The sequence below is a fragment of the Eubalaena glacialis genome, chromosome 11 (assembly GCF_028564815.1).
Source record: "Eubalaena glacialis isolate mEubGla1 chromosome 11, mEubGla1.1.hap2.+ XY, whole genome shotgun sequence".
NCBI lineage: Eukaryota > Metazoa > Chordata > Mammalia > Artiodactyla > Balaenidae > Eubalaena > Eubalaena glacialis.
In genome coordinates, this window is record NC_083726.1 from 53,875,264 (window position 1) to 53,887,723 (window position 12,460).

General features: G+C 37.3%; 1 protein-coding gene across 1 annotated transcript in view; it reads right to left on the bottom strand.

Moving 5' to 3' along the window:
* Nucleotides 1-12,460, bottom strand: part of SRGAP1 (SLIT-ROBO Rho GTPase activating protein 1) — a 276,189-nt gene that overhangs the window by 78,885 nt on the left and 184,844 nt on the right. The window contains exon 7 of the mRNA XM_061206565.1: nucleotides 1,010-1,231. Within this exon, the coding sequence (XP_061062548.1) occupies nucleotides 1,010-1,231 (222 nt within the window). The remainder of the gene's footprint in view (nucleotides 1-1,009; nucleotides 1,232-12,460) is intronic.

The window sequence follows — 12,460 nt, forward strand, 5'->3', positions numbered from 1 at the left end:
AACTGAAAGATTAAAACCATTTGGTTTTAGAAACATAACTCTGGATGGGATAAGCCACTTGCCTGTCAAATTCATGTGCTATTGGCATAAAGATTGCTTACCATTTTTAATCAAGTAATTCACTCTATGAAATCAAGCAAAAATAAAATTAGGTTAGAACTATATCAGGTACATACATATACATCTTATAAGTCTTAGCATTAGGTGTTTCAGAAAAAATATGACATTAAAGAAGAAATCTGCCATGGAAATTATAAGTACATCTATTTTTAAAAACATACTGTCACCACAATAAGCTAAAATTGAGTTTTTAATCTATGAGTACTGTTTTGCACAGCTGGGACACCGAGTGCTATAGAGCATGCTCCATTATTGGTTCTTCTTGTTTCCCCCTGTTCACAGACAACAAATATACCACTGTAACTCAAAAATGGTTTAAACGGTTTTTTTCCCTTGCATAAAATAGGATAGAAAGCTAAACTCATATAAAGAACCTAAGATATAATACATCCTTTCTAATGCTCATTTTACCAGTTTGGAGATAACTTGAGTCTTAAAAAAAATGGTTTGTATCTTTTTTCCTCTCTTCCATTTTCCTGCCATTTATAATTATTTTTCTTTACAGAGATCTTTAAATCAGGATTTTCTTTACAGAGATCTTTAAAGAAGTCTTCAGACAGATTCTATTGGGCCAACAAAATGCTTTGTTTTGAACTTAAATTTGAATGTCTTGCGGTGGAGAAAGAATTCTTTAACTATCCTGCAACAGTTTAGTGCTTACACCCAGGTGAATTTGCACCTCTATTTCTTTGGCCTCTGGAGGCATTAGAGTGTTTGACCATCGCTTTAAAAGGTGGTAGTGGCTGATTGTTGAGTATTATGCTAAGATCCCATGCAAAGGCAGCCATGAGAAGACAACTGGGAATTTTTACAACTGCTGGGTACAGCAGGGGAAGAGTAATATAAGTTAAGAGACAATTCATTAGTTTTAAAATAATCAATTACTGACCTCATCACCCATGTGAGACTGAAACTCAAACTTCATTGGTGGACAGAACGCAGCAGGGTACATCTCCATGAATCTCTGCTTATCACTCCTGGGCTCCAAATTGTCAACTGCATTCTCAATAATGTCTAAGCCTTCGTGTCTGGAGGTTTCAAGGTTATACTCCGCAGAGAGATATGTTCTCAGGGCTCTGTTTAGACTTGCATGGTAGCCAAGATCGCAGCACTTAAAAAGGAAAAGAACACCACATATAAAAATTAACTCAAAATGGATCACAACTTAAATGTGACAGCTAGAACTATAAAATTCTTAGGAGCAAACCTTCATTACCTTGCATTAGGCATTGGTTTTTTGGATATAGTATCAAAAGCACAAGCAACAAAAGAAAAAATAAATTGGGTTTCATCGAATTTGAAGACTTTTGTGCTTCAAAGGGCACTATCAAGTAAAAAGATAACCCACATCATGGGAAAAATATTTTGCAAATCATGTTATCTGATAAGGAATTTGTATCTAGAATATATAAAGAACTCTAGCAACTCAATAATAAATAGACATATAGCCCAATTAAAAAAATGGGCAATGGATCTGCTAGGTATTTCTTAAAAAATACGTATACAAATTGTCGATAAGCATATGAAAAGATGCTCAACATCATTTGTCATCAGGGAAATGCAAATCAAAACCACAATGTGATACCACTAGGATGGCTAAAATAAAAAAGATAGGTAATAACAAGGATTGGGGAGGATGTGGAGAAACTGGAACCCTCATACACTGCAGATGGGAATGTAAAATGTTGCAGTCACTTTGGAAAAGAGTCTGGCAGTTTGTCAAAAGGTTAAACATATGACTTGGCAATTCCATTCCTAGGAATATATAAAAAAGAGATAAAACTTGTACATGAATGTTTCTAGCAGTATTATTAATAGCTGAAAAGTGGAAACTAAGTATCCATCAATAAATGAATAAACAAAACAAAATATTTTCAGCCATAAAAAGGAATGAAGTACTGATACATGCTACAACATGGGTCAGCCACACACTGTATGACTCCATTTATATGAATATCCAGAATAGGCAAATTTATAGAGACAAAAGGTAGATTAGTGGTTGCCTAGGGCTGGGGGATGAAGGAATTAGGAAGTGATGGCTAAGGGGTGCAGGATTTTTCGGAGTAATGAAAATGTTCTAAAATTGATTGTGGCAACATATACACAACACTGAGAATATAATAAAAGCCAACTGTGGATTTTTAATGGGTTAAATGTATGGTATGTGAATAATATCTCAATAAAGCTATTAAAAAATAAAAGAAGCAAAATCAAATATAGAAAAGAAATAATGAAAAAATAGCTTTCAAGTTTGTTCATGCATACTGAGATTGATACAATGATCTACTGAAATCCTTCTAGGATGCAAACATACTAACTATAATATTTTGATGTTTGTATAATTTACTGAAGACAACAATAATCCGTACTCTTTCAGAAATGGGAAAAACAGGTTTGAATCTGCCAAAATAGCCCAGGAATGCCTTCTTTCTTATCTCTAGAATAAAATTTTTCAATAAGAAATGACTGCCAAAGTCCTTTTATCAGAGATAGAATTTTGTTTAGTATTCCTAGGAATACAAGGGCTTTGGGCTTCAATCTTCACTATCTTTAATTTGTATTTATTTATTCATATTGCATTTTAAGAGAATATAATTTAAAAAACAATGTAACTCTGGATACTAGTCAGTTATAAATTACTGACAGAATTTTAAATTTGTACATAAAAGCAATATAAATCTCTTAAAAAGAAAACAAGTGGTTTTAAAGGTACAAAATCAGGTCATCCCTATATTGTTCTAATGAAGTTCAATCAATTCAGTTTGATTCAATTCAACTCAACTCCCTAATTGGCCATCTATAGATGCCTGGGCATTTGCTAGGCTCCAGGAATATGAAAACTGGAACACAGTAAAATATAATCTCCATTCTCAAGGAATTCAAGTATAAGTTGTTCATCAGTTTGCTACTAAAAGAGTAGGAGAAGGGTGCAAAGGACACAACTTGTCTTATGTTTTATGAAGGTACAGATTTAATCACTGACCTGTCCTTAGAGATGCCAACACATCTAATTCCACCCTCACCCTCCAATTTCATAATGCTTAAATTTGGGATTTTTACACACACATATTATAAAATCTTGGTTTTCAAAGTGTGGTCTGTGGACCAGCAGCAAATGCAGACTCTTGGGCCCCACCCCTGACCCACTGAATTAGAATCTGAAGTTAAAAAAGAAATACGCACGTTGATTCATATACACACTAAAGTTTGAGAAGCACTGCACTAAAACAATCAAGTAAAAGGGTCTTGAACCCTGTCCTTTAGGGGTGCCATTTCTCCAAACAGGCCAGAGAATCGTCTTGATTAAAGATTACTTGATTTAAAAAAGCAGACAGTAGCTGCCACATCACAATTACAAATATAAGCAAAACAGTTGCGAGATGCAGCAATCAGTCTCTGCGTTAATACATTTCCAGTGGAATCAGCTGCACTCAAATACAGAGACTGATTTCCGTTAATTAAAAAATTCTAGCCTCAGATGAGCAAAGTCCTCTTTTATTCCTCTTACTCCTCAAAATCCATAATGGTTCTGTGTAGCAGCTTTATACCCCTCAGAGGGACTGAAAGATTATTCTTTCAATAATACCTCATCTTATGAAAACATAAATTTGTGAAGGAAATGGCCTCATTTCTTTGAGATGTACCAGTGCTTCAAAACACCCTAGTATTCTGAAAGAAGGCAGATTCAACTTGATTATAATGAAGCAGATCACACAAGCTCCTTTACTTTATGAGTACTGATCCCAATGGGACTTAATAGAAAATTGATATTGAGAGGAAACAACCCAGAGAAAAGCCTTTTCTTCCCCGCAACAAAAACCAAGTCTCTTTTCAACTTAAAAGAGAAAGGAAAAAAGAGAAGAAGAATGAAGGAAAAAGAGGAAGAAAACGAAAGAAGTTCAACCCCAACTATCCACTTGAATTACAGCTCTGAAAAATACATACCAAATTTTCATTACTTCCAGACTTAGTTCACTCCTCAAATTTCTAAGTGTGGCTTCTTTGGGGAGTAAATGTCAAGATTTCAAAAGTACCAGTGCATGTTTCCACACCCAGTTCAGCCAGGCAAATTTGGTGGGTCTGGTCCCAGTAAGACACCCCTTATTTCACTGTTGTTTCCTAATAATTTGGGGAGAAGCATGCATGTGGCTTAGTAACCAACCCAGGGGCCTCCCTGGGTGTCTTCTGGACTTTGAGAACTTAGGAGATTTCTGTGATGAGCTTTGATGGAAAATTTCCTTCTCTGACCTCTACCAGTACTTTCCAGTCTGTGAGGTCATGTAACTGGCATGATTTTGTTACTTGTGATATGCAGCTTTTTCTACACTGTAGGCTTTTTAACCATCCAGAATTTTAAAAGAAACAAGAAACAGCAATAAAATTCTTATTCAAGGTCTCCTGAGACAGCAAGACCTGTCACAGTCATTTTTTTTTCTAAACTGGAAGCTAAAATGACACTGGATATGTTAAGATTCAAGATACTTGGTTAAAAGGCCTAAAGTAATTCTATGGAGCTTATGAATTATTAATGACAATACGAAGAGCCAGCTTCTACACAAAGAGTTGAATTATAACCCAAGTGCCCAAATGCATTTAATGATGAAAATACATAAGAAACCAATAAAATATTTCATGAAAACAAAATAGTGTTGTTCTGATGGATGAAAAACTCTGAATGGATATATTAAATTATGGATTAAAGCTGGGGAAGGAAAGACTGTTAGAAGTTGAAGGCTGTATTTTTTTTTTTTAATATCCTAAGAGCTGCCAAGATAGATTCCACTAGGCATTAGTCTGTATCACCACAGTAAGGCTAATTTCCATAGGCAAAAGTGTTACAAATAGTATAAAAAAATGAAGATGAAATCTAGGTACTGAGGCCTGTGACAAATACTTTTTCTTGTCCCAAAGGCTGAGAGATTGGTTCAAGTATACTTGGTGGGTATAATGTCAGGATGTCAAGTATAACTGGATCATAGCTGTTCAGGGAGACAACTTTTTTTTTTTTTTTTGAAATAAACTCCATGACATGAGAAGCCCTAGTGGGGTAGAAGTTTGGACTTAGATGGGATTACCATAATGGAAAACAAGTCCTACATACATGCTTCCAGAACAGTAACAGCCAATGTCATTTGCAGTGCAGCCCAGGAAGTGGCTGGAGGGCAGCCCCAAGCCTGTATGTTACTCCAGAATTACGTGGTTGTCATGAGAATGGAGAGGGAAGAACTCCTGCAGAAGTATTCTGTCTTAACTTCATCACTCCTGCCTCTGTCTGAGAAGCTTCCATGATCTTTTCTTGTGGGTCCTATCTCTGGCTTTTAATACGTTTGGCTTTGACCATTCCAGAACCATGGATATTGTGTAAAGACTCAGTCTGCCCCTTCTTTTCAGTCTTTCTGAAAAATAGTGCAACCCAAGCAAACTGAACTGCAAAATACAGCTTTCACATGACCATGGGTAGCTTTCAAAGACCAGAAATAGACACTCTCAGAGCTTTTCCAGTAGATGTCAAGGAAGAAAGTTGATTTCTTCTGTGTAAGTACCTTTGTCCTTCACTCATTTCTTCTCTAGCTATTCAGTACCTCAGGCAAGATACCACAAACACATTTTGTGAGACAGAGGCGTCTTGTGGAATTGAACTGTATGTCTAAACTACAGGCAACTTTTATACACCTGCTTTCACCTCTGGGTTCCTGATGGTCCATAGCTGACAATTTAATTTTTGCTGCTACTTTAACTGCAGCTGAGCATTTAGCAAAACTTGTTTTGAGTTTCTCTTTAGCATGGAAAAGGTCAAAATGGTACATCTGTGTGATACGAATGGATACAAAGTAGGAAACAGGAGAAGGAGAACAGAGGTTGCATAGGCCTGAGCCAATGAGTAGGCTGAATAATCTTTTGTTGCCTAATACAGCTCCCACCCACAGGGGCAATCATTTCCTTCAGAGGAGCTGCTACTGGACTCATTTCTTCCCAGGCCAAATCTCTGTAACTACCCTGAATCAAATCACAAGAGAGGAGAGAGAACAATAAACCAAGCCTCAATTAATACAGGTCAGGTGATACATGCTACGGAGAAAAAAGTCAGAGGAACAGGGAGTGCTAGGGGAAAGGGCATTGCTCTTTTATATAGGGCAGCCAGGTGCCACATGAATGAAAAGGAGGAGTCTTGTAAAGCTCTGGAAGAAAGAGTGCTCTGGACAAAAACAAGACAGGCCGCAGGCAAGAAAAAGCTTAGTGGGTCTGGGTAAGAGAAAGGCCTGTGTACCTGAAGCATGGTGACTGAGGGGAAAGTTGCAGGAGGTGACACTGAGTGGCAGGTGGGTGCCAGTTCACATAGCGTCTTGGTGAATAGTTTGGATTTTATTCTAATGGAGACTTTTAAATAGGGATTACAGGTCTGATTTATCTTTTTTAATACTTTGGTTGCTTGGGAAGAGAATGAATTGATTGGAAGGTCCTAGTGCTAAGTTGGACATCTTAGGAAGCTATTGCTTCCTAAGTGCAGGCAAGAGATGAAGAGGCTTTGTCTCAGAGACTGAGAGTGCAAGTAGTGAGAAATACCAAGGTTTGGGATATTTTGGATGTAGAGATGATAGGATATGCTGATGCGTTTATATGTGGGGAATGAGAGAACTGGGTTTTTTGCTTGGGCAACTGGGTGGAAAGTGGTACCGTTTTCTGAGATGTAAACAATGGATAAGAAAAAGTTGTTACATGTGTGAAGGATGATGGTGACAGTAGGGGCAAATGTTCAAGGTGTCTACAGACATCTGGTTAGAGATGTCCAGGAGGCAGTGGATATGCAAATCTGAAGCCCAGGAATATGATCAAGGCTGGTGAAAAAAAATCTAGGGACCATCAGATAGTATTGAAGGCAAGGGACCAAGAGGAAAAAAAAAACAAAGGATCATGCCTTAGGCAACTTTCAACATTCAAAGGTACAGCCAAGATGGAAAAGCAGAAAAGCGAGCGCTAGAGCCTGAGAAAGTGCAGCCTATACAGCAGGTGGGAACCAGGTGGATACAGTTTCTTTAACAAAGGCCCACAGCATCTCCATTGGAAGGAATGTTTAAAGCCATCCACTTCGGTCATCCAACTCATTTCAGTTTTTAAATACCCTTTCTTCCATGAAGGGATAAAAACACGCATACATCAGTTTACATGATAACTACACTGTCCTAACCCATCTAACGTGATCTCTTTATAGTCTTCCTAATAAGAGTTCAGGCCTAATGGAGACTACAATATTAAAATTTGGCAGGTTTTCATGGATAAATTTTAATACTATTATGTAGTGGGGGAAAAGTTGAACTAATTAAGAAAAATCTGAACTCTGAATAAAATGCTTTTTAATTAAAAATATGTCCCTAGAGACAAAAGGATAGCTGATTATTTAGAAATGATAAAATAAACATGGCATGCGGTATACAATGTAACCTAACTTCAATCTTATTCTGTAGAAATGGCTAATAAAACACATGACAGAAATCTCTACCAAGAAAATTAGCTGGAATAGGGGATTTTCTATGGCAATATTCCATAATAGTAACAAAGATTTATCCTTCAAGCTTCAAAGTGACCTGCAAACTTTTACAGGGAGTAATTGGAGACGGTGAAACTGTACTGTAAGGATGACAAATACTTTATTATCATAGGGCAGGTGCTCAGGGACAAAGCACTAATAGAATCTTACTGTTGAGGATTTTGTTTCTCTGACTACCTTTTGAGGGTGGGTAGGTGTGGAACTGGACTGAAAGAGGTTATATTACCAGTTCTGCAATCTTAAAACCAGTTGGTTTAAGAATTTCAGATATACAGAGTAGTGAATATGATTATAGATCAGAGATTCCTAGCATTAAGACTTGTACTCTCCCCAACTGTTTTCTCTTAGCAAATCATAATCACTTGAAAATTTCAGCATTGAATCACAAATATATTTGTTGCTTGTATGATTTTTCTTCTTGTTGTAATACATCCTAATTTTTACAGAATAACAGTTATGGTCTCTTCTGCACTTAATGTTGGGAATATTTAATGATAGCAGATACAAAATCTATTATTTACAAAACTACAATCTATTTTACCCTATAATTATGCCTTTATTCTCCCAAACCAATTAAATTTCCTTTGGCCAATACTTGCAATTCATATTAATTTTTTAGAATGACATAATAAAAACCTCACTGTGAAATTAACTTTGTTCACTTCCCACCTGATTCCAAAGTAAGAGACTGTTACTCTACAAACTAAAATTTACTTAGAACTTTCTTCAGAGACAGAGGAAAAGCCATCTCAACAATCTTCTGCTTAAGTGACACTGGATTAACTAATACTCAGTTCATTTTATAAAGCAGAGGTTGCCCAACTATGCGGCCTGTGAACAAAATCCAACCCATGGCCTGATAAGGTAAATGAAGTTTGACTGCCACATAACCATATCCATTTGCTTACTTACTATGGCTACTTCTGCACTAGAGTTGAGTAGGTACAGAGACTATAAGGTTCACAAAGCCTAAAATATTTACTACCTGGCCTTTTACAGACAAAGTTTGTCAACTCCTGCTCTAAAGCATAGTGACCAATGCCAATGCACTGTGAATATACACAGTTAATAGGCCCTCTCTAATACTCCTGTACATTTCTGCTCAAACAATTAGTCTGTATGCTTTCAAGAGTTGATTGTACAGGGACTTGCCTGGTGGCTCAGTGGTTAAGAATCCGCCTGCCAATGCAGGAGACACGGGTTTGAGACCTGGTCTGGGAAGATTCCCCATGCTGTGGAGCAAATAAGCCTGTGCACCACGACTACTGAGCCCACGTGCCACAACTACTGAAACCCGTGCGCCTAGAGCCCGTGCTCTGCAACAAGAGAAGCCTCCGCAATGAGAAGCCCGCGCACTGCAACAAAGAGTAGCCCCCGCTTGCCGCAACTAGAGAAAGCTCACACGCAGCAACGAAGACCCAACACAGCCAAAAATAAATAAAATAAATTTATATATAAAAAAAAGAGCTGATTGTATAATATCTGTGCCATTTATATTTATTATAATTTAATTAAATATTAAATAAACTGATAAAATAATTGAGAAAGGAGCTGTTGGAAGATTTAAGAGTAAACAAAATCGTTATCAAATTAGGCACAATTGCCAACTGTGTAACACTGCGTAAACATTGTATATATCCAAAATATTTTTTCTTGTGTGTTAAAAAAACCTTAAAAGTAGAAATCATAGATAATACACAGTGGGTGTGGTTGTACATAGGAAGACTGACTATTCAAAATTCTGTACAAAAAGATAAATAATTTAAAGATTAGCAAGTTCAAGTACATTGGTATACTTTAGATTAAAATATTTAAGGCATGGTTTTAATCATTTATTATAACTCTCTGCTTTTTCCATTTCTAAATATAAAACATGCCAAACTTACAGATAGGAGCAAAATATATACAGTCGGCCCTCCATATCCGCAGGTTCCACATCCATGGATATGAAGGACTGACTGACTTTAAGGGACTTAAGCATCCTTGGATTTTGAAGGATGCTCCTGGAACCAATTACCTGTGGATACGAGGGACAACTGCATACTTTTAAATAAATAAAATATTACAGGTATTTCATAAGTCCTCTAACCCTGCCAATTGCAACCCCTTCCCTTCTCCCTAAAGATAACTCAGTATCTGGAGTATCCAAACTAACATTGATAGGTAAAGGTGAAGTTTATCTAAAACAGATAAAATTGGACTTATTAAATAAAAAAAAAAAATTAGATCACCTCCAAATCTATAGGAAAGACTTGAACTAATCTATCGAATTGCTGAAGTATTAGTTTTTAGACCTGTAGTCGTTAACAAAAGAGGATTCCATTAAATAGGGTGTCAGTGATATATATGTAAATTTATAGTCTGAAGTGCCTGAAAATATTTTCTTAAATTATCATTCCTGTTTAATTTACATTATTAATTTGTACTCTAAGAAGGCATTTTGCTGACCAAAAGTAAATTATCGCCCAGATGTTGCTGCGTTCCAAATTAGTAGATTTTCAATTTAATAAAATCCAAATTCAAGAGGTTTTAGAATATCCATAGTTTGTTGCAAGGGAAAAACCTTAACTATATATGATGAAGGAATCAGAGCTATATCACCATAAGCTAGTGATCAATTTCAGTAACACCATCAGTGGGCCAAACATATGTTGTTACATACCTATATAAGACACAGCAATACCACCCATGGTGTATTCCATTGCAATGTGCTTAACTTGAATCCATAAAGCCTTTATATAGTGTTTGCTTTGTAGGAAATATAAGGGATAGAGAAATGGGCTAAATAACAACACAACAAATTATCAGACAAATTGAGAAGCTGAGATTTTCTCAGGAACTCCTGTCTCCTCAACAACTGTCTCTTTAACAAGGGACTTGGCTGGATAAAAAAAGACTAAAGGGACACATCACACAGATGCAAGTGTGTGATCCTAAATTGGATCTACTCTAGACATACCAGCTGAGAAACATTTTGGGGGGGGTGGTCACAAATGGGAATGTAGCGGTTATTAGACGAGATAAAATTTTTCTGAAACGGGAAGGATTTTCAACGACTGAAAAAAGGTAGTTAAAAAGCTATATGTAAAATGTGATTTCATACTCTCTGGTCTAAAAATATGTGTGTGGACACAGAAAAAGTTTACATTTTAACAGTGACGATCTCAGGTGGTAAGAATGTGATCATTTTATTTTTGTTTGTAGTATTTTCTAGATTTCTACAATGTAAATGTACTGCTTCTATAATAAGACTAGTTTTAAAACAAATTCTATGGAAAATTTATATGACTTTTTTATATCAATAGATCCATTCATCATCATCTTTGATAGAAAAATTTTAAGAAAAGAGACAGATACTGACTTGAGTAGAAGCCAAGAGAAACTGGAGGTTTGTATAAAAAAGGTCTCAACTTGAATTCTTTGACTATTTATAATGCTTTGATTTAATCAAGATACATTTAGTATCTTCCATGTCATTTCACATATAAAATGTTTTTGATGCTGTCTTAAGTGTCTTAAGACAGCATTAAAAATGTCTTAACTTTTTCTCACTAGAGGTATAATAATTATACCTTCTAATAATTATTAGCTCAGTATAAAAGGTATTTTGCTAAATAGGCTCACATAGGAGCATAAAGGATTCTAGGTGCCTTTGCATAATCGTTTCTTTTTCATCATGAAGGGTCAAGCTTAATGACCCTTTTTAGGATCACCACTGTATATGTAAATTGGATTCCTACAAAATAAGCAGCCATTTTAGAATGTACATATTCACATTCTGATTGCCTTAAAAGTGGGTCAACGAACTTGAAGTATGCTTTTCACTAAAAGAGTACTCAATTTCTTTTGAATATGACAACATACCAATTTCATAACAGTTCTTTTAAAATTCATATTTAAGTTGTATCATTTGAGAATTGTTTACATTTTATTTTATTTTATTTATTTATTTTTGGCTGCATTGGGTCTTCCTTGCTGTGGGCGGACTTTATCTAGTTGCTGCGAGCGGACTTTATCTAGTTGCTGCGAGCGGGAGCTACTCTTTCATTGCGGTGCGCAGGCTTCTCATTGCAGTGGCTTCTCTTGCTGCAGAGCACGGGCCCTAGGCGCACGGGCTTCAGTAGTTGTGGCACATGGGCTCAGTAATTGTGGTTCACGGGCTCTAGAGCGCAGGCTCAGTAGTTGTGGCGCACGGGCTTAGTTGCTCCACAGCATGTGGGATCTTCCCGGACCAGGGCTGGAACCCATGTCTCCTGCGTTGGCAGGCGGATTCGTAACCACTGCGCCACCAGGGAAATCCAACAATTTTAGTCCGTTTCTACTTCTGGAAGCTTGCTGGCCGGCCCGGGGCTTGCCCTGGGGCGCTCTCCTAAAGGAGGAGGTCCTGGCGGTGAAGAAGAAGTCCTCGGCGTCCTCCTCCAGGCTGCTGTGGCCGCCACCCACGCTGCTGGTCCCACTGCGCGCGGGCCGCCTCACCGGGGCGCTGGCGGCCAGGCAGGGGGTGCCGCGCCCGCCCGTCCCGCGAGGTTCCCGGCGGCGCGCGGCCCCGAGCCGCCGGCAGGCCGTCCTGCTGCAGCTGCGGCCGCCGCTCAATCTACATTTTAAATTTAAGGCTGATCTTTAAAAAATCCAGCTTTCTAAAAAAAATTGAAAATACTTGGCATATTTAACTATTTATTTATATCAGAATTATTTTGATCTGGAGGTTAAAATGTCTGAGTTTGAAACCTAACACATAACAATTGTGTAACGTTTGGCAAGTTACCCAGCGTAGCTAAGCCTCCGTCAGTTCTT